Genomic DNA, 22,516 nt, shown 5'->3' on the forward strand with positions numbered 1-22,516 from the left:
ACCGAGACCAAGTCGAGACCGAGACCAAGTCAAGACCGAGACCAAATCAAGACCGAGACCAAGTCAAGACCGAGACCAAGTCAAGACCGAGACCAAGTCAAGACCGAGACCAAGTCGAGTCCAAAACCAAGTCGAGTCCGAGACCAAGTCAAGACCGAGACCAAATCAAGACCGAGACCAAGTCAAGACCGAGACCAAGTCGAGTCCGAGACCAAATCAAGACCGAGACCAAGTCGAGTCCGAGACCAAATCAAGACCGAGACCAAGTCAAGACCGAGACCAAGTCGAGTCCGAGACCAAATCAAGACCGAGACCAAGTCGAGTCTGAGACCAAGTCGAGTCCGAGACCAAGTCAAGACCGAGACCAAATCAAGACCGAGACCAAGTCAAGACCGAGACCAAGTCGAGTCCGAGACCAAATCAAGACCGAGACCAAGTCGAGTCCGAGACCAAATCAAGACCGAGACCAAGTCAAGACCGAGACCAAGTCAAGACCGAGACCAAATCAAGACCGAGACCAAGTCAAGACCAAGACCAACTCGAGTCCGAGACCAAGTCGAGACCGAGACCAAGTCGAGTCCAAGACCAAGTCAAGACCGAGACCAAGTCAAGACCGAGACCAAGTTGAGACCGAGACCAAGTCGAGACCGAGACCAAGTCGAGACCGAGACCAAGTCAAGACCGAGACCAAATCAAGACCGAGACCAAGTCAAGACCGAGACCAAGTCAAGACCGAGACCAAGTCAAGACCGAGACCAAGTCGAGTCCAAAACCAAGTCGAGTCCGAGACCAAGTCAAGACCGAGACCAAATCAAGACCGAGACCAAGTCAAGACCGAGACCAAGTCGAGTCCGAGACCAAATCAAGACCGAGACCAAGTCGAGTCCGAGACCAAATCAAGACCGAGACCAAGTCAAGACCGAGACCAAGTCGAGTCCGAGACCAAATCAAGACCGAGACCAAGTCGAGTCTGAGACCAAGTCGAGTCCGAGACCAAGTCAAGACCGAGACCAAATCAAGACCGAGACCAAGTCAAGACCGAGACCAAGTCGAGTCCGAGACCAAGTCGAGACCGAGACCAAATCAAGACCGAGACCAAGTCGAGTCCGAGACCAAGTCGAGTCCGAGACCAAGACCAAGACCAAGTCAAGACCGAGACCAAGACCAAGACCAAGTCGAGTCCGAGACCAAGTCGAGTCCGAGACCAAATCAAGACCGAGACCAAGTCGAGTCCGAGACCAAGTCGAGTCCGAGACCAAGACCAAGACCAAGTCAAGACCGAGACCAAGACCAAGACCAAGTCAAGTCCAAGACCAAGTCGAGACCGAGACCAAATCAAGACCGAGACCAAGTCGAGTCCGAGACCAAGACCAAGACCAAGTCAAGACCGAGACCAAGACCAAGACCAAGTCAAGTCCAAGACCAAGTCGAGACCGAGACCAAATCAAGACCGAGACCAAGTCAAGACCGAGACCAAATCAAGACCGAGACCAAGTCAAGACCAAGACCAAGTCGAGTCCGAGACCAAGTCGAGACCGAGACCAAGTCGAGTCCAAGACCAAGTCAAGACCGAGACCAAGTCAAGACCGAGACCAAGTCGAGACCGAGACCAAGTCGAGACCGAGACCAAGTCGAGACCGAGACCAAGTCAAGACCGAGACCAAATCAAGACCGAGACCAAGTCAAGACCGAGACCAAGTCAAGACCGAGACCAAGTCAAGACCGAGACCAAGTCGAGTCCAAAACCAAGTCGAGTCCGAGACCAAGTCAAGACCGAGACCAAATCAAGACCGAGACCAAGTCAAGACCGAGACCAAGTCGAGTCCGAGACCAAATCAAGACCGAGACCAAGTCGAGTCCGAGACCAAATCAAGACCGAGACCAAGTCAAGACCGAGACCAAGTCGAGTCCGAGACCAAATCAAGACCGAGACCAAGTCGAGTCTGAGACCAAGTCGAGTCCGAGACCAAGTCAAGACCGAGACCAAATCAAGACCGAGACCAAGTCAAGACCGAGACCAAGTCGAGTCCGAGACCAAATCAAGACCGAGACCAAGTCGAGTCCGAGACCAAATCAAGACCGAGACCAAGTCAAGACCGAGACCAAGTCAAGACCGAGACCAAATCAAGACCGAGACCAAGTCAAGACCAAGACCAACTCGAGTCCGAGACCAAGTCGAGACCGAGACCAAGTCGAGTCCAAGACCAAGTCAAGACCGAGACCAAGTCAAGACCGAGACCAAGTTGAGACCGAGACCAAGTCGAGACCGAGACCAAGTCGAGACCGAGACCAAGTCAAGACCGAGACCAAATCAAGACCGAGACCAAGTCAAGACCGAGACCAAGTCAAGACCGAGACCAAGTCAAGACCGAGACCAAGTCGAGTCCAAAACCAAGTCGAGTCCGAGACCAAGTCAAGACCGAGACCAAATCAAGACCGAGACCAAGTCAAGACCGAGACCAAGTCGAGTCCGAGACCAAATCAAGACCGAGACCAAGTCGAGTCCGAGACCAAATCAAGACCGAGACCAAGTCAAGACCGAGACCAAGTCGAGTCCGAGACCAAATCAAGACCGAGACCAAGTCGAGTCTGAGACCAAGTCGAGTCCGAGACCAAGTCAAGACCGAGACCAAATCAAGACCGAGACCAAGTCAAGACCGAGACCAAGTCGAGTCCGAGACCAAATCAAGACCGAGACCAAGTCGAGTCCGCAGGGGAAGAAAGCAGACTAGTGTTGTTGAAGCTAAGCAATAACTTGTAAGATTTTGTTTTGCTTTGCCTGCCTATCTCTGATTTCGAAGTCTCCAAATAAATCCATTCTGCAACTTTTAAATACATAATTATACTTTTAAAAACGAAATTATAAGCTTGAGTGCATGAGCCGAAAGTTGGTCGTTTTGTCGCTATGGTTACACACACACACACACACACTCAGTCATCTATCAGTTGTGCAGTTACTCAAAATCTCCTGAATGAAGTTAAAACCCATCATGTCACTGATATGTGTTTTACTAAATATTAATACATCAAAAACTGTACATGATATGTGTTTTTTAAATCAAGTGATCAAAGTGCTCGTTGCCGCTACGATCAGTGATGCGATACGGCGTTTTCTCTTCACTCGGACGCACGCTTCAATCCGTTACGGTTATAATCGTGGATATTGTAGTATTGTATTGTTAAATCCCCCGACCACTATGTCTGAGACAGCGAGACCTGGACAAGACGTAAAAGTGGTCTCGAGACATTCATCACTAGTGTGTATCTGTGTGTGTGTGTGTGTGTGTGTTTACTCACGCAGTTTTGGGGTGGATTGCTCCCATTCGTTCACACTCGTAAATGATGAAACTCCCAGAAACCACAGGAACACCATTAACCTTGATGGCCACGGGAACGGTGATGTGATCTGAACAGAGACATCATAACTCTACACTAAATATAATAATCCAAACTTTAAACTATTCTCAGCACGTGTCGTCTCGTCTTGCACTGAAATGCCTTTGACAGGATCATGGAGTGCACAATAATAAAAGACAGAACTCTTCACCAAAGGACTGAAAAGATTAAATGCATAGCTGTGTTTGTGTAAGCACCTTTGCCCGAGGGGATTGTGGGATACATGTGAGGCGGAGGCAGAGGACACGTCTGGATCTTAGTGGTGCCGAAGTCCAGATGCACGGTGGCGTTAGTGGAGATTCCCATCCCGAAACCACACTCCACCCTCAGACCCTGCAGATCCGGGACACTGCCGTCCATCAGGATCCCCACGTCCTGAGAAACACACACACACACACACAATCAGGATCCCCACATCAGGACCTGGAGACGATTGGCAGTTAGCATACAGGTTGGATGGCGGTCCGGTTCGGGTCAGGAACGCAGTCTAGCGAGGATAATAAGAGCAGCAATAACCATATCTCTAGAAACTGAGGCTCTCTCTTCACACACACTCATCTCTCCATCATCACACGCCACATTGAGTCTATTGTTGTCACGATGGTGGACTTCCTGACATGGGTCCTGTTTCCTGTTTCCTGTTTCCTGTTTGGGCTGAAGACTCCATTCCTCCGGCCTGAATCAACATCAGCTGAGAGATTCATCAGGACAGAAGCTCCTTCAGGAGATCTTCCAGAGATTCCCAGTGTGGAAAAAACACAATCTGAGCCCAATATACGCTTCAAATATTAATCTCATTTTAAAACAGCAGACTGAAGACTGAAATGTGTGTTGTGTTCAGTGTATGAGAAGAGGAATTATGCAAATCAGTTTATTCCACAAACAGAGGTAATTATTGCACTTTTTATCATGCAAATGAATGCATAAATTAAGCTTTGAAGAGAAACAGACTCTCGTTCAGACGAGGCGTGTGATGACAGAAACTTCTGGAGTTATTTATCATGAAGAAAAAATATATTATTATGATTATTATTGCACAATTGCTGTATTATTATTTTAATGAAAGTTTCATTTGTTGTGATGAATGATAAGTTATTGAATGTTATAAACGTCGCCTCAAACATATTGTTGATTGCTGAAGCGAGTCGGATATTCTCGACTGTGATTGTGATGTGCCATACAAAGTTGCCATTAAAGAAACATTATTGAATAAATACTTCCTATATGCTGATTCTACATTTATGTGATTATATGTTAAATACAATTAATATGATGAATCAAAAAAGCTCCATTCAGTTTCTAAAGCTGACATTTATCATTGTAAACACATCACAATCCGGTCTCTATATCTCATCCCAGCGGACGTCTATTCAGATTATATATTGGAAACACAATCAATGATAATTTTAGCTACTGATTATGTTCTTTATTTCATGTTCTTACACGGCTCTGTGGAATACTTGATTCTGATTGGTCAATCGCTTCATCCAGCGGTGTATTATTCCCAGATAACAGCAGAAACACACTGAAGACATACACTCACTAGAGCTAATAAAATATTAAAACTCAGTCAAATCAATGTTTTGATTATGCCATCCGGTCTCGTGGACTCGCTCTCTCTAGTCTAATATAATCGCAGCGGCGGCCATTTTGCTACTATTGTTTTGTTCACTGTTGGATTATAAGAAACAAACCGGTACGATTTTCAAACAGTTTAATCTGAAATCAATATCTCTTATCCCCATTATTATTTATGTGTTGTGATGCCATGTAATAAGTGTTATGACTGTAAACCGTATCTCTGAAATGTTTGATTGCCGCTGAAACTGCTCTCTCCACTGTGTGTTCAAAGAGATAATAGAATATTTACAATCAGATCAATATTTTATGTCTAATTATTTACTTATGTGGCAAGTATCCGTATAATAATGGGTATAATGTACATCCAGCCGGTTGTTATCTTAACAGGTGTGTGTGTGTGTGTGTGTGTGTTACCCTCATGTGTGCGGAGTAACTGATCTCTGGTGGAGTGATGTTCATGGATGGACACTGCTGGACGCCGTCAGCGCTGCCGATCCACGAGCGGCTCAGAGTCCCACTGGAGCAGTTCTTCTGCACCGAACACCTGCAGCACATCATCATCATCTTCATCACTACCATCATCATAATATATCATCATCATCATTATCATCGTTATAATCTTCATCATCATCATCTTCATCACTACCATCATCATAATATATCATCATCATCATCTTCATCATTATCATCATCATCATCATCATAATCAATATCATCATCATCTTCATTATTATCATCATCATCATAATCAATATCATCATCTTCATCTTCATCATTATCATCTTCATCGTTATCATCATCTTCATAACCTGTTTCAAGCACTGTGCGTCACACAGAGAGCCGTGATCGAACTACACTTCCCTAACCCACACCAGCAGCACATGACAATCAGGAACACACACGATCTAAACGTCCTGCTAGACACACACAGCACGAGCTTCAAAGCCGCAGGTTTGCCATGTTGAGGAAAACTGGAGCAGATATTTTATTTTCAAATGTTGAAATTATAATTACTTTCATATGCTGTATTATTAATTCAAACAGAAGCCCATGTCAGCCCATGTATGAGACCGATCTGAGGAGCGCTCTGCTCGTGGAGAAGGGTTCCCCTGACTCAGCGGTGTTCCCCTCGGCCCTCGGGAGGCCGCTCGGTTGGTATCTCCGTACTGGCCGAGCCAGGTGTGGTTCTCAGACCTAGTAACCCTTCTCGACGGCCGGTCAGGAGGGACCTTCCATCTCAATCCTCCATCCCCATCCAGAAACATTCAGTCTGGGGCTCTAGCCTCTGAGGGGCCCGACTCATAGACTCTGGTCATATACTCATCTCCAGAGCTCCATCTATGAGGAAGCTATACGCCCTGATCTATGACAGTGGGCTCCAGTTAAATGCACCGTTGGTTTTAACACGAGAGTTCCTGCGAGATCCTTTCTCTTCAGGGTTATCTCCGTCCACACTGGAGGTTATGTTGCTGCTATTGCCGTCTACCATGTCCCCCTGGGGGCTTCATCTGTCGGAGGAGATCCTCTGATAACACGTTTCCTTCATGGCACTCTGAGGCCTGCGGTGTGTACCACAGTTCCAGCTAGGGATCTGGCTCTTGTTCTTACCGCTCCCTTCGAGCCCCTTGATTCTGTCTCGGAAACGTTTCTGACCCTCAAAACTGTGTTCCTTCTAGCCATTTCCTCTCTAAAAAGTGAAACCCTTTCGGTTTCTCCTTCGTGCCTTGAGTTTGCACCCAGGGTGGTCAAAGCGTCTCTCTATCAAAACCCGGATTTGTACCCAAGGTTCCAACCAATGTACCACAGCCTATCGTACTGCAGACGTTCTGTCCTCCTCCTTTCTTTAAAGATCTAGACCAGGAGAAACTCAACCTGAATCTGTCCAGTCAGGACACGTCCACACACCCTCCTGTGGGTCCCCTAAGAAAACAGACTGTTAGCAAATGGACAGTGGAGGCGATCCCTCTTGCCTATGAGAGCTCGTTCTGCCAGGGGAACGTCGGCCTCCAAAGCCCTCATTCTGGGGTTAAAGTTGAAGTTAGTGATGCAGCGGGCTGGTCCTCGCCGCTCACCTGTGTCAGACTTTATGACCTAGACATGGATGCCCTGGGTCTGGAGTTCTCATGGCCTGACAGTTTAACATGACAGGTTCTTGGCCGTTTGGCGTTCGGGCATTCCAGTCTCAAAGCGCCATCGACACAGCGCGAGTTCCCTCGGAAGGGAATGTCTCAGGCTACGACTCTAACCCTAGATCCCTGAGTAGGGAACGAGACGCTGCGTAACTTTGCTATACTTACTTACACACACACACACACACAATCACACAAACACACACTCTCTCTCTCTCACACACCCTCTCCCTCTCTCTCGCTGTCTCACACACACACACACACACACTCCCTCACTCACACATACACACACAGACAGACACAAAGACTCTCAGTTTGACATGTTCCTCTGAAAGAGCTTCTCTCATGAGAACAATCACCATGAGTGGGATAAATGTTAAAGGAGTGAACAATCTCTGCTCTTTCACCCAGTGACGTCCGACTCAAATTCCAAGCATTCAGGAAAACCCTTGAATAAAGATAATCTCCACAGGAAATCCAGCCCAAAACATCTGAAATCCCGTTCAAACACAGTTTGGCAAATTCCACACGTGTATTTTTGTCTCTAAATCTCAGAGGGTTTGTTCTCTGAAGCCCTGTGACTCTTCCTGCTGTGAAACAAAAGAACATGTGATAACACTATTTCCATAGCCCACTTTATATGTTCTATTAACTATAACTAACTTTACCATTACTTATCAACTTATTCTACTAATCTAAAAGAATATACTAATACTCTACTAATACTCTACTAATACTCTACTAATACTCTAATAATGCTCTACTAATGCTCTACTAACACTCTACTAATGCTCTACTAATGCTCTACAAATGCTCTACTACTATTCCACTAATACTCTACTAATGCTCTACTAATGCTCTACAAATGCTCTACTACTATTCCACTAATACTCTACTAATGCTCTACTAATGCTCTACAAATGCTCTACTACTATTCCACTAATACTCTACTAATGCTCTACTAATGCTCTACAAATGCTCTACTACTATTCCACTAATACTCTACTAATACTCTACAAATGCTCTACTAACACTCTACTAATGCTCTACTAATGCTCTACGAATGCTCTACTAATGCTCTACTAACACTCTACTAATGCTCTACTAATACCAATAATACTATACTAATGCTTTACTAATACTATACTAATGCTCTACTAACACTCTACTAATACTCTACAAATGCTCTACTAATACTCTACTAATGCTCTACTAATGCTCTACGAATGCTCTACAAATGCTCTACTAACACTCTACTAATGCTCTACTAATACAAATAATACTATACTAATGCTTTACTAATACTATACTAATGCTCTACTAACACTCTACTAATACTCTACTAATACTCTACTAATACTCTACTAATACTCTACTAATACTCTACTAACACTCTACTAATACTCTACTAATACTCTACTAATACTCTACTAATGCTCTACTAACACTCTACTAATACTCTACTAATACTCTACTAATGCTCTACTAATGCTCTACGAATGCTCTACTAACACTCTACTAATGCTCTACTAATACCAATAATACTCTACTAATGCTCTACTAACACTCTACTAATACTCTACTAATACTCTACTAATACTTTACTAATACTCTACAAATGCTCTACTAACACTCTACTAATACTCTACTAATACTCTACTAATACTCTACTAATGCTCTACTAACACTCTACTAATACTCTACTAATACTCTACTAATACTCTACTAATACTCTACAAATGCTCTACTAACACTCTACTAATACTCTACTAATACTCTACTAATACTCTACTAATGCTCTACTAACACTCTACTAATACTCTACTAATGCTCTACTAATGCTCTACGAATGCTCTACTAACACTCTACTAATGCTCTACTAATACCAATAATACTCTACTAATGCTCTACTAACACTCTACTAATACTCTACTAATACTCTACTAATACTCTACTAATACTCTACAAATGCTCTACTAATACTCTACTAATACTCTACTAATACTCTACTAATGCTCTACTAACACTCTACTAATACTCTACTAATACTCTACTAATGCTCTACTAATGCTCTACGAATGCTCTACAAATGCTCTACTAACACTCTACTAATGCTCTACTAATACCAATAATACTCTACTAATGCTCTACTAACACTCTACTAATACTCTACTAATACTCTACTAATACTCTACAAATGCTCTACTAATACTCTACTAATACTCTACTAATGCTCTACTAACACTCTACTAATACTCTACTAATACTCTACTAATGCTCTACTAATGCTCTACGAATGCTCTACAAATGCTCTACTAACACTCTACTAATGCTCTACTAATACCAATAATACTCTACTAATGCTCTACTAACACTCTACTAATACTCTACTAATACTCTACAAATGCTCTACTAACACTCTACTAATACTCTACTAATGCTCTACTAATACCAATAATACTCTACTAATACTCTACTAATGCTCAACTAATACTCTACTAATACCAATAATACTCTACTAATGCTCTACTAACACTCTACTAATACCAATAATACTCAACTAATACTCTACTAATGTTCTAGTAATACTTTAAAAATATTCTAATTCTAATTTCTAATATTCTAATACCCTAATGAGAGTTAGTTGACATGTTGGTGTAACGTTACTCATAGTCAACAGAGAGTGTGTAAGGGACCATCAAAATAAAGTGAAACTGAAAATGTTCAGCAGAATTGATGTTGTTTTTCCCACAGAAAGAAAGAGAAAGGAGACGCAAGTCCATACAGCAGCATTACCAACTCATGCATTACATTCAGGCCATCGCGTGTGTGTGTGTGTGTGTGTGTGTGTGTAGGTGTGCGTGAGTGTGTGTGTGTGTGTGTGTGTGTGTGTGTGTGTGTGTGTGTGTGTGTGATCCTCGAAAATGACCATTAACATTCCCAGACAGCAGCTTTTGTGTCGGCCCAGATCTGGAGCGCGCTGAATCCACATGTACGGATGTGGGCCGGATCTGGGCCGACACCGCTGCCGTCTGGGTTCCAGTCCAGCTGTACGGATGTGGGCCGGATGTGGGCCGGATGTGGGCCGGATGTGGGCCGGATCTGGGCCGACACCGCTGCTGTGGGGTTCCTGTGGGGTTAGTGTGAGGTCTCAGAGAGACGGTGGAGTCTGTTTACCGTGTGTCCAGCGTACACCAGCCGCAGTGAGCATCACCAGCACTCAAACACTCTCCACAGGAGCTGTACTGGTCACACGCCGACACAGCCACGCGCAGGAGCTGCACACACACACACACACACACACACACACACACACTGAGGATCAGACATATGCTCAATTTAACAGCCTCCATCAATGATGTTTCACACAACACTCTCTCATCACCTCACAGAAATAGACCTGATGAAGACAGTGTGTGTGTGTGTGTGTGTGTGTGCTAAGCAAACATTCATGCAGCTACACTTTCATCAAATATATGATACAAACAGCAATGAGCAACACATTTGTTACAGCATTTCTTACCGTTTGTTAGTCAAATATCGCTGTTTATTATTTGTTCATGCAGTAATAATATTAAATAATAATATTATTTGTTCATGCAGTTCGCAGTGCATTAACTAATGGACACAACTGTGTCCTTTAAAGATTTAAATGTACTCTACCATTGGCTTGTGTGGTGATGATGTAAACAGGTGGGTGTGGCTCTGAGGCTCCGCCTTCTTTGAGGAGTGTATCAGGTCATGATGTGTATGATGTGTGTAACGCTTGATTACTCACATGGTGTGTGGTCATGACGTACAGGTAGTTGCTGTCGCTGGGGTCAAAGGTCATGATGTGGTGAACCGGTTCGGAAGCAGGGAGTCTCAGTGACCACACACTCGCCACGGAGAGGTCGGCCAGCAGAGTCAGCTGATGAACACACACACACACACTTCAGCACACATCTACGGCGAACACACTGCAGGAGTGTGGAAGTAAAATAACGTTTTTGAAACAAAAAAGCGTGTTAAATCTGATGTACATACTGTATCCCACAATGCAACACTCTTGACCTGTCCTTCCATTTCCAGTGGGTTTAATGGTTTTCTCAACTCATGGTTTGATATTCTAGAACTGCATTACAGCATTACACTGACGGATGGGGTCATGTGATGACGATGGGGTCATGTGACCCCGATCCCGCTCTATAGTCGCGTTAGACGAGAGGAAGAGCAGATAATGATATGATATCATAAAGATCCATAATTATCATCCCGTGAACACAGTCGAGTGTGAAACATCCGTCAACTCATCTGACAAGCCCAAATCAACCTTCACACACTGCTAATTACCAGTTCTCTGTGTGTGTGTGTGTGTGTGTGTGTGTGTGTGTGTGTGTCCTAATCACAGTACCTGTGGAAGAGGAAGCAAAGCCTGCAGTATTCTGCACAGTGGAGCCGTCTGAAGCCTGAGTGTGTGTGTGTGTGATGTTAATATGAGCAGATGTACACACACACACACACACACACACACTCAGATAAAAAGAGCTTGAGCTCTAATAGAATTAGGCTCTACTAACACAGATCCTCAAATAAGCTTATCTCACCCAACAAATAACATTACACACACTCAGCGGCATCATGAAAGCCCCCCCCCCCCACACACACACACACACACACTTCCGGGTGATATTAAATCTAAAGAAAGGTAGAGAAATTAAAGATATTAAAGTGTTTGATTGTTGAAAGAATTCCAGGTGGACCGAGAACAACTGTGGGCGGGGCTTATTGTGTCCGTGGGGTTTTGATTGGATGGTTGTATGGATGTGTTCTGCTATTGGTGGATCTTTGAGTGACAGGTCGTCAACATGACCATAAAAAAACATTTATGGAAAGTTTTTTTTTGAATCCCTGACTCATATATGTGTGTATATGTAGACACTGATATATGCTGTGGCACACACACACACCGCCGTCCGCTGATCAAACATCAATAACTGATGATTAAGAGTTCATTACAGTCAATATATGACACAATAAAGCTTTCCTTCAGACGGTGATCAAATCCACAGAAATATGACAAGAAACTTCAAACTGAGAAACGGCAGAAACAGAAAACACATTATCAACACACTAGACAGAGTGTGTGTATGTCTCTCTCTCACACACACACACACACACACACACACACACCTCTGTGTGTTGGCAGCGAAACAAAAAGGCTTTCCCGCGTCCGCAGCGACTCGACCAGATCCCCTTATCTCTGAGGAGAACACACACTCGCATCGCCTCCAGCACACACACACACACACACACACACACACCCTCATTACGCCTCTTTGTTCAGATGTTTTCTCAGGCGGCGGCACATCAATAGTGTTTGGCATGAGTCGGTGTGTGTGGCTCGGGTCTTCAGAAGCAGACATGAAGGAGAGGTAAACCTGAATACACCTGCGTTGGCTTCAGGAACATGATAAATCATCTTTTATTTATGTATTAAAGGGCCCCTATTCTGCTGTGTTACAGGCTAACGCTAATGTTGTTCTGGCGTCTCCTACAACAGATCCACATTCATCCATGATCACACACACACACTAATGTCCTCATGATCTCCAGCTTCAGCTCTTTCTCTCAGTGTCTGAAACGCTTCCATTGGAAATTCAGTCTCTCTAAGCCCCGCCTCTCTGAGAGCTGCTCTGCTGTGATTGGTCAGAAAGCACACACTCATTATCATATCTGAATCTCAGCTCTTGATCACAGTGATGCGAACAGTAACGATGGCGAGAGTTTTACCGTATAAATCTCAGAAAACACGAGCCGAACTCTCCCAGTCTCAGATACACTACAGTGATGGAGGGCGGGGCTAAGAGACGCTGCTCAGCCAATCAGGATCAGAGGATCAGCGTTATGCTAATTATCTATAAACCTACACAGATTCAGCAGGAAGTGAGACTGAATTACTGACGACTCGTTTCGGTTCAGAATCGATTCTTTCGTTTAGGAGACAATAACTAATTTTTCTGCACTTTGATCTTTGAATTTTTACACAAAAACAGTGCAAATCCATCGACTGGAGGCAAATTATGCAGATTATGCAGATTATGCAGATTTTTGCTTTATAGATTGATGACCAGATCTCCCGAAACATAAGCGGTCCCAGAAACCCGAATCCGGCCCTAATTGTCCCAAAAATGATACTAAAGTGAAATCTTGAGCAGTTATTATCTGATAAAATATTAAAAACTGTCGCTGGAGGCTTGAGTCGTTGATGTTCTACAAATAAACCGTAGATAAGCTAATCCTCGTTCAGAATATGAATGGCTGTCGCCTGATTTACGCACCACTACAAACATCTCTTTTTATTTCACAATGACATTTAAGTTCATGAATTTAAAGTTGTTTTTTGTGGTGAACTGTTGATCTGTGGATATGTTTGGTTCAGGCTTTCATTATGTTTTATTATAGGCTATGTAGTCTATATCATAGTATCACATTTTACAAATGACATTTTCAGGTCTATGCTTATAAAGCGAATAACTGGATTGCAGTGTAAATATACTTTAGAAAATAAAAGGATGAAATAAAAGCGTTATCAAACTAAAATATGGTACATTCATTTGATTTTAGAGCGAGACGCAGAGAGCAGCAGAGGTCAAATCAAATCAATAATCTAAAGCGGTTTCCAGTTTCTCTGTTCCCCAAAGAGCCTTTCAGGAAGCGTTCCTACAGTGTGGAGAACAATTTAACCATCTAAAGAACCTTGTTTTGGGATGGAAAGATTCCAGGGATGTTAAAGGAGTCGTATGTAAGATTGTGGCCAAAACCGGTACTGCAATCAGTTTCGAATGACTGTAGAGCGGTGTATCCCGACTCCCTGACTCGGGGTTGCCAGATAGGCTGCAGGATCAAACATTTTTTTATCCCACACGTCTGTATCTGCAGCTGTGGTAACTAGAGCAGAGCTGGCAACCCGAATGCTGCAACACTACTGACTCCGTGATTGGTGGATCGGTGGAGGGCGGAGCATCAGACCAAAACACAACATGACCGTTGAGGGCTGCAACTTCACTTCTGTACTTGAAATGAACATGCTTTCTTAATGTCTAGTGACACATCAGGGCCATTTTATGATTATTTGAAATATTTTTTTTACATACAGCTCCTTTAAAGGAGTAGTTCACTTTTAAAAACTTTAAAACTTTTGCTGATAATTTACTCACCCCCGTGTCATCCAAGATGTCCATGTCTTTCTTTCTTCAGTCGGAAAGAAATTAAGGTTTTTGATGAAAACATTCCAGGATTTTCTCCATATAATGGACTTCAATGGGAACCAAACGGTTCAAGGTCCAAATGAGAGTTTCAGTGCATCTTCGAAGGGCTTTAAACGACACCAGATGATGAATAAGGGTCTTATCAAGCGAAACGAGCATTGTATGTATTGTATCATTGTATTGTAAACGAGCGCTCATTTCAAAAAGTTTTATAAGCTCAAATGCTCGCCTTGTTCTGTTCTGTGACGCGCGTTCGTGACTCTCCTGTTCGAACTCATTCATCAAAATGAACAATCTTTTTTCGAGTCATTTGATTCATTCAACCAACGAAACAACGAATTGACTCAGAATTTTTTTTTAAAATTTTGATCCCTTATTCATCGTCTGGAATCGTTTAAAGCCCTTTGAACAGTTTGCACTGAAACTGTCTTTTGGACCTTGAGCCGTTTGGACCCCATTGAAGTCCATTATATGGAGAAAATCCTGGAATGTTTTCATCAAAAACCTTCATTTCATTTCGACTGAAGAAAGAAAGACATGGACATCTTGGATGACACGGGGGTGAGTAAATTATCAGCAAAAGTTTTTTTAAAGTGAACTACTCCTTTAAGGGATCTTCATGGAGACAGACGTAGATTAGAGTGTGTGTTTCTGACGGAGATCAGTGAACTACAGCGGACGACACCACAAACCAAATAGATCCTGAGCAAACTCTGTGTCCAGCAGAAGCAGTGCAAACACACACACACACACACACACACACAAGAGGACGGACCACCTGATCCGACAGGAATGCTTTTAATGGAGTGTGTGTACAAGGCAAATATTGGGAGATGTGTGTTTCTATGTGCTGTCGCTTCACTGCATTTATCAGACACATAAACTATCCCGACTCACAGTCGCCTGTAGCCAACCATATTAAACCAGTTTTTTAATGCTAATTTATATTTTTGACACCATATTAACGGTCAGCGAGAGTAGAAACAGTCATGGGGAAACATTTTTAACATTAGAAGTGGACTTTGGTCGACTAATCAGAGCCGCTAACACACACACACACACACTAGCGCTTGAAGCTCCGCCCCCAGTGCCGGCAGCTCATTTGCATTTAAAGGGACACCCACAAAAAGTGAAAATTTTAACATACTATATAAACACATGTGTGGTATTTTGAGCTAAACCTTCACACACACACACTCCTGTTACCCTTGTACTTACCATGTACTTATTACAGTAGTTACAATTACTGGGTAATAACTATACTGACCCTGACCCTAACCCATGTACTTACCTTATATTAGCCAGTACTTTCTAGGTAAGTGCACTGTAAGTAGTGTACTGTAAAAGGAGGCGTTCCCGATTGATCTGACATGTTATAAAGTGTTTAACCGGTGTGAAGAGCTGATGGTATGAGTGCAGTGTTGGAGCGATCTCACCTTGCGCAGCCGGCCGCGGCTCGTCCCCAGGAACAGCACGGTGTGGTTGTGGACGTTGTCGACCGCTACAGAGCTGAGTCCCGGGGCCTCGTAGATGGGCGGGGCTCTCAGGGGCCTCCTCAGGGCCAGCGGGTGCTGGAGGTGCGCGGCCCCGCAGTTCAGCTGCTCCTGCTGGAGCTGTAACACACACAACACTGACATCATCACACCGGAAGAGGATTCACTCCGAACCCTTCCCGAACGAGTCACTGAATCAACTCCACTCTCTCTCTCTGTTCAAACATGAAACGCTTCGTTATACAGAAATACAGTCAAAACTGATCATGTCGTGTCTATAAAGGGTCCGTTCTCCTGATGAGCTGTTCTCTAAACCCATCACATGTGCGAGGGTTATTAACACCACACTATACTGGGTTCAGCCTATGACTCATGGGTTATCTATAGAAGTTTTAGGTAGTGCTGGGTACTTTTTCTGTGGTCATCACATCTCTATTCAGGGCTGGGTCAGTGTAACCCAATGTTGGGTAGTCTGTGCCAAACTGGATACTTTTCTCAACAATCATTTCAAACTGTTCCAATATAACAGAGATTATAAAGTGCATTTTTACGATTTAAAATGAAAGACCTTCAATATCAAAATGACTGACCCAGCACTGTCAAAAACATCCCAGCAAATGGGTCAATATATACATCAATCTGGTGACAATAACCCAGTTCTGTTCATCTCTACCCAGCTGAGCTCTCAAACGACACGTTAGAGTCAACACTGATGAGCAGAACTACAGACACTGGCGCTGAGACGGACGGGTTACGCAGTGTGTGTGTGTGTGTGTGTGTGTGTGTGTGTGTGAGAGGTTCACGGCGGGGTGACGGGAACCGGAGCGGGGGAGCGCAGGAGTCAGAGTTTCTCACGAGTTCCTCTCGCTCAGAGCCGTGACCTCCTGCGATCCGGGAGACTGTAATCTATCAGACCAAACACACACACACACACACACTCCAGCAGAGGCAAACACACACACACACACACACACACACTCCAGCAGAGGCAAACACACACACACACACACACTCACACACTCCAGCAGAGGCAAACACACACACACACACACACACACACACTCCAGCAGAGGCAAACACACACACACACACACACTCACACACACACACACACACACACACTCCAGCAGAGGCAAACACACACACACACACACACACACACACACACTCCAGCAGAGGCAAACACACACACACACACTCACGCACACACACACTCCAGCAGTCCGAGCGGGCCAACACGACTGTGATGTCATCGGCTCCCAGTTGCGTAAGACGACACACACACACACACACACACACACATGCTCCTTCTAAGCGCAGCGCTCTGTAATATAAACAGCATGTTTGCAGACTGGTTTACAGGACTTTAAATCCACATCAGATCTGCTCGTAATGTTTGAGATGGATTATTATTTCGAGTTCACGGTGTATTATTAGAAACCAGAAACCTTCAGTTCAACACACACACACACACACACACACACACACACACACACACACACACACACACACACACACACTCCAGCAGAGGCAAACACACACACACACACACACACACACACACACACACACACACACACTCCAGCAGAGGCAAACACACACACACACACACACACACACACACACTCCAGCAGAGGCAAACACACACACACACACTCACGCACACACACACTCCAGCAGTCCGAGCGGGCCAACACGACTGTGATGTCATCGGCTCCCAGTTGCGTAAGACGACACACACACACACACACACACACACATGCTCCTTCTAAGCGCAGCGCTCTGTAATATAAACAGCATGTTTGCAGACTGGTTTACAGGACTTTAAATCCACATCAGATCTGCTCGTAATGTTTGAGATGGGTTATTATTTCGAGTTCACGGTGTATTATTAGAAACCAGAAACCTTCAGTTCAACACACACACACACACACACACACACACACACACACACACACACACACACTCCAGCAGAGGCAAACACACACACACACACACACTCACACACACACACACACTCCAGCAGCCCGAGCGGGCCAACACGACTGTGATGTCATCGGCTCCCAGTTGCGTAAGACGACACACACACACACACACACACACACACACACACACACATGCTCCTTCTAAGCGCGGCGCTCTGTAATATAAACAGCATGTTTGCAGACTGGTTTACAGGACTTTAAATCCACATCAGATCTGCTCGTAATGTTTGAGATGGATTATTATTTCGAGTTCACGGTATATTATTAGAAACCAGAAACCTTCAGTTCAACACACACACACACACACACAGCCTAAAGAAGAGGACTGTAAAAATATATGATTATCAACCAGTTATGACGACGTGTTTACATTGCTTTAACCCATCAAAATAAGTGTTTTTACTTTTCTTTATATTTACACTAGACTCAACTCATTTTTAAAGTCAGTTTAATGTCATTTAAGTTGAAATTACTGAAACATTTATGGTGATTGTAGGGCTACAAGTCAACTCTTGAGTGAGATGTTCCCTGGCTCGACACATCCCTCCATCTTTATTTTAAAAACAACCAAAGAGCTGGACATTAGCACAATAAACAACAACACTCGCACTCGGTTTATTCTATTAGGCAGATTAATAGTTAGATCACGATCTGATGCAAAAGCTCTTTGAGTTTATTATATCCCTCTAAATGACTTTAATCACACTGGGCATTGTGTTTCCTTCCCTGCAGTGATCGAGAGAGTTTACACACACACACACACACACACACACACACACACACACACACTGTGACTGAAAGACGACACAAATGTCATTAAAATGTAAAATATTGCAGAAACTCCCACAAACTCCACACAACCGCGTAAAACAAATAATATATCTTCATCACATTCACTGTCAGGAATAAAAACATTTCCCGAATAATACTGCCACCGTTCATTACTTCAGTCTTGATATTGGAAAGGGAAATGGCGGAACTATCGCTAAACAACGCCTTTGGGTCAAATTTGGGTAAACTATGGACAAACCCAGCCGTTGGGTTACATTTTTATTATATTTTTAATCCAACCCAGCCAGCATTAGCCGTCATTTCAGCTTCTACAGATGATGAGTGTGTTCTCGGGCGATGGTTAACACTGACCGCCTGGTTCTGGCCTAGACATCAGGTGTGTTTGGACGCTATTAGACGTCTTTTAAACACAGAATTGTTTGCTGGGAATGTTAGGGTTTGTCCATATGTGAAACGAAATTGGGTTAAAAACTCAGAACTTTTTAGAGTGTACGTTTTAAAGTAACTTTAAAGCCTATGTTCTGTTTGAGTTATAGTGATGTTATGATGATAAGTAACCTAAACTAGTCACATTCGCTGCACTCTAAAAAAGGCTTTTTGGGTCAAATATGGACAAACCCAGCCGCTGGGTTAATTTTTAAACTATATTTTTAACCCAAACGTTCGGGTTTGTCCATTTCTGACCCAAAATCTGTTTCAAAGTGTACCTATTAAATGAGCTGTGTGTGGAGGTGCTGTGTGTATGATCATCTCACCACGATGGTCCCCTTGCCCTCGCACTCGGCCCCGGACCCCTGGATGACGCTGTCCAGCACCTGCACGTCACTGTTGGGGCCGCTCGAGCAGTTACGGCGGCCCGTGCGGATCATCTCCTCCACATCCCACACGCGGAACGCGCACACCGCCGTGAACCCTCGCGCGCCGCCGAACACCCCGAACACATGCGGCTCCGGGGCCGCGCCGCGCACGCTGACCTCCGCGGGGAACACGGACAGCAGCCGGTGATAGACGTTCCCGGGGGACCCGCACTGGAGCCCCATCTGGATGTAGGACTCGGTGAGTTTGCGGCTCTCCGCGGACCTGCGCGGCGCGTTCGTGTCCAGGCAGACGCGCGCGAGGATGCTGTTCGGCTGGCTCTCCTTCGCGCCCGTGTGCGCGTCGTTGTTGATGGCGATGTACGCGTAGCTCTTGAGCGCGAACGCGTGCACGAAGCTCAGCTTGTTCTTCTGCTTGACCTCCTGCTTGATCTTGAACACGTTGTCCTCGGACGGGTTGATGTCGTAGGTGAAGAGCCGGCCGAGGTCTCCGGTGTCGAGCGCGCGGATCGCGATCTCCGGCGTGTTCTCGAAGCGCAGGTCCTCTTTGCTGTGGTTCTTCGGGAAGAACTCGGTGCCCATGCCCGTGTACGTGGCTGCCACCAGCAGCCGTGGCGCGCCGCCGGTGCCCCTGAACACCAGCCCGACGGTGCTCGCGTTCTCGTGGTTGGCCGCGATGTTGAGCATGCTCGGGAACACCGTGGCCCCGTCCTGCGGGAACTTCACGGCCTCGCGCGACACGTCGTCCACGCGCCGCAGCTCGCAGAAGCCCTGATACACGGAGCCGCAGGCCACCAGCACGCGCTGCTCGCGGTCCAGCACGAGCAGTTTGTTGTGGTTGTCCGTGAGCGTCTTCTCGTGCTCGCATGTGGCCTGCGGGAGCTGCGGCGCGTGGCACAGCGGGTTGTCGCGGACGGGTCCCGTGAGCATCTCCACCTCGCGCGCGAGCGTCGCGTTCAGCTGGAACAGGCTGTTCACCGCGGCCAGATAAACGCGCCCGGACTCCGCGTCCACCACGAAGTTATTAGTCCGTTCTGGAGACGCGAAGTCCTGCTGAATGTGGAGCGCGCGCGCTTGGAGAGCGGCTGAAAACAGGGCGAAAAGCGCCGCTAGGAGCCCGAGAGAGGAGCTCAGCACTGTAGGAGGAGGCATGTCTCCTGTCCGAGGGAGGCTTCGCGTGTCTCCTCACGCTGGGCTTCCGCGGGGTCTGCTCGGGACGCGCATCGAGCTCCGGGAACCGCGAGTCTCCGGGAGGAAACACAGTTTCCTGAGGAACGCGTGAGCGCGAGTGACGCGATGATGATGATGAGCCTCCGCTTCCTCACAGATCGCGCGCTCACGACTCTCCGGAGTGATGATGGACTGAGAACTGAGGGGAAAGTGGGACTTTATTCATAACGCGAATCGGTCACGCTTTATTTTGAACACTCTAGTGACTATAGGGAACTGTGCGACTACATGTCAACTTACTAACAGAGTCACTCTATTAATACTCTAAAAACACTCTAATGCAAGTTAGTTTACAGGTTGGTGTATTATTACAACAGAATGTGTTAAAGGGAACATCGAAATAAAGTGTTACTGATAGGATAAAGTGAAAGCAGCCTTTAGTGTGTCAAGCTGTAGAGAAGAGCACACACACACACACACACACACACACACACACACACACACACACACACACACACACACACACACACACACACACAATAGTTTAAAAGTTAAAAGTTTTTTTATCGGCATCTTTAGTTCCACAAAGACCCTTCTCTTCCCATTCCTCAAAAGGTTCTTTAAAATAGTGGAACCGAAGATGTTCTTCTGACATCACTGAGAAAACACTTTTTAGGAACATGTGTGTGTGTGTGTGTGTGGACTACATCTGTTCTTTACACTCATACATATTTAAAGGCAGAAAACAATCAGAATAATTGAGCATGTAAATGATATCTGTGACTGACTCGTCTGTCAGTGTGTGCTTTCAGAGATTTATAACAGAGAAGCAGTTTTACAAAGGTTTATTGGCACGTCAGTTTAATATCAGATGTAAAACAGAATGACTGATATTAATGAAAACTGTTGCAATTAAAGTGATAATAGCACTACATATATATTATAAACGTTAAAAGTTGTAAATGATAAACATATTTACAGTGATGATGTGGAAGGATAAAACATTCATAATAAACACTGCAATATCTCATTAAAGAAAGCTCAAGAATCGTCCACTTTTATTTCCTGATGACTTTAATAATTTGGGAATTGAAAAATCATTTGTCAGTAAATCACATTCACACAAAAATATCTTCATTACAAATGATCTTTTTCTTTCTATGATTTTTTTTAGAATATGATTGATTTTAGGCAATTAAAAAAAAAAAAAAAATCAGCTTTTTAAAGTTCATTGAGATTTTGAAGGACCATAATGACCTGAATTAGTTAAACTCAGTGATGACATCAGCTCTACATGTCTTAGTGTGTGTGTGTGTGTGTTTAGTATCTAGTATAGTGTATTAGCTTTATTTTTAGACTGAGAAACAGAGTTGTGTTGTAGAGGAGGAGGAGGAGGAGAGAGAGAGAGAGAGCGAGAGAGAGAGAGAGAGAGAGAGAGACTCACAGAGAGAGAGAGAGAGAGAGAGAGAGAGAGAGAGAGAGAGAGAGAGAGAGAGAGAGAGAGAGAGAATGTCTCTCTCTCTCTCTCTCTCTCTGTTCTATTTTTTTGTCTTGTCTTGTCTGTGAGGTGCAAATACTGTTTTTTAACTAGCTGTTTGATTAAAAGAGTTTTAAAAGTCAAAAAAGTCTCTCTCTCTCTCTCACACACACACACACACACACACTTCCCTCCGGCGCCCACGATCTGCTTCCGCTCAGATAACACACACACACTCGTGCACGCGCTCAGGGGTTACAGTGAAACTCTCGGACAAACACACAAAATATCACCTTTCATAACTGAGACATCAGATTCATGAACTGAGAAAGTTTTTAAAAAATCTCTCTTTAGGAAAGCAGAGTTAGAGTTAGGTTAACATCTGGACCACTTCTGACCCACTGAGGTGTGTTTTTGTTTTGATTTGT

General features: G+C 44.6%; 1 protein-coding gene across 1 annotated transcript in view; it reads right to left on the minus strand.

Moving 5' to 3' along the window:
* The window catches only part of plxnd1 (plexin D1), a 58,334-nt gene extending 37,489 nt beyond the window's left edge, over nt 1-20,845 (minus strand). The window contains exons 1-7 of the mRNA XM_039674575.2: nt 19,382-20,845; nt 15,793-15,969; nt 10,885-11,016; nt 10,284-10,384; nt 5,392-5,521; nt 3,594-3,771; nt 3,298-3,406 (exon numbers count right to left, since the gene is read on the minus strand). Coding sequence (XP_039530509.2) covers nt 3,298-3,406; nt 3,594-3,771; nt 5,392-5,521; nt 10,284-10,384; nt 10,885-11,016; nt 15,793-15,969; nt 19,382-20,593 — 2,039 coding nt within the window. The 5' untranslated portion in view covers nt 20,594-20,845. The remainder of the gene's footprint in view (nt 1-3,297; nt 3,407-3,593; nt 3,772-5,391; nt 5,522-10,283; nt 10,385-10,884; nt 11,017-15,792; nt 15,970-19,381) is intronic.
* Nucleotides 20,846-22,516: the final 1,671 nt, after the last annotated feature.

This window comes from Pimephales promelas, chromosome 14, assembly GCF_988280905.1.
Source record: "Pimephales promelas chromosome 14, fPimPro1.hap1.1, whole genome shotgun sequence".
Taxonomy (NCBI): domain Eukaryota; kingdom Metazoa; phylum Chordata; class Actinopteri; order Cypriniformes; family Leuciscidae; genus Pimephales; species Pimephales promelas.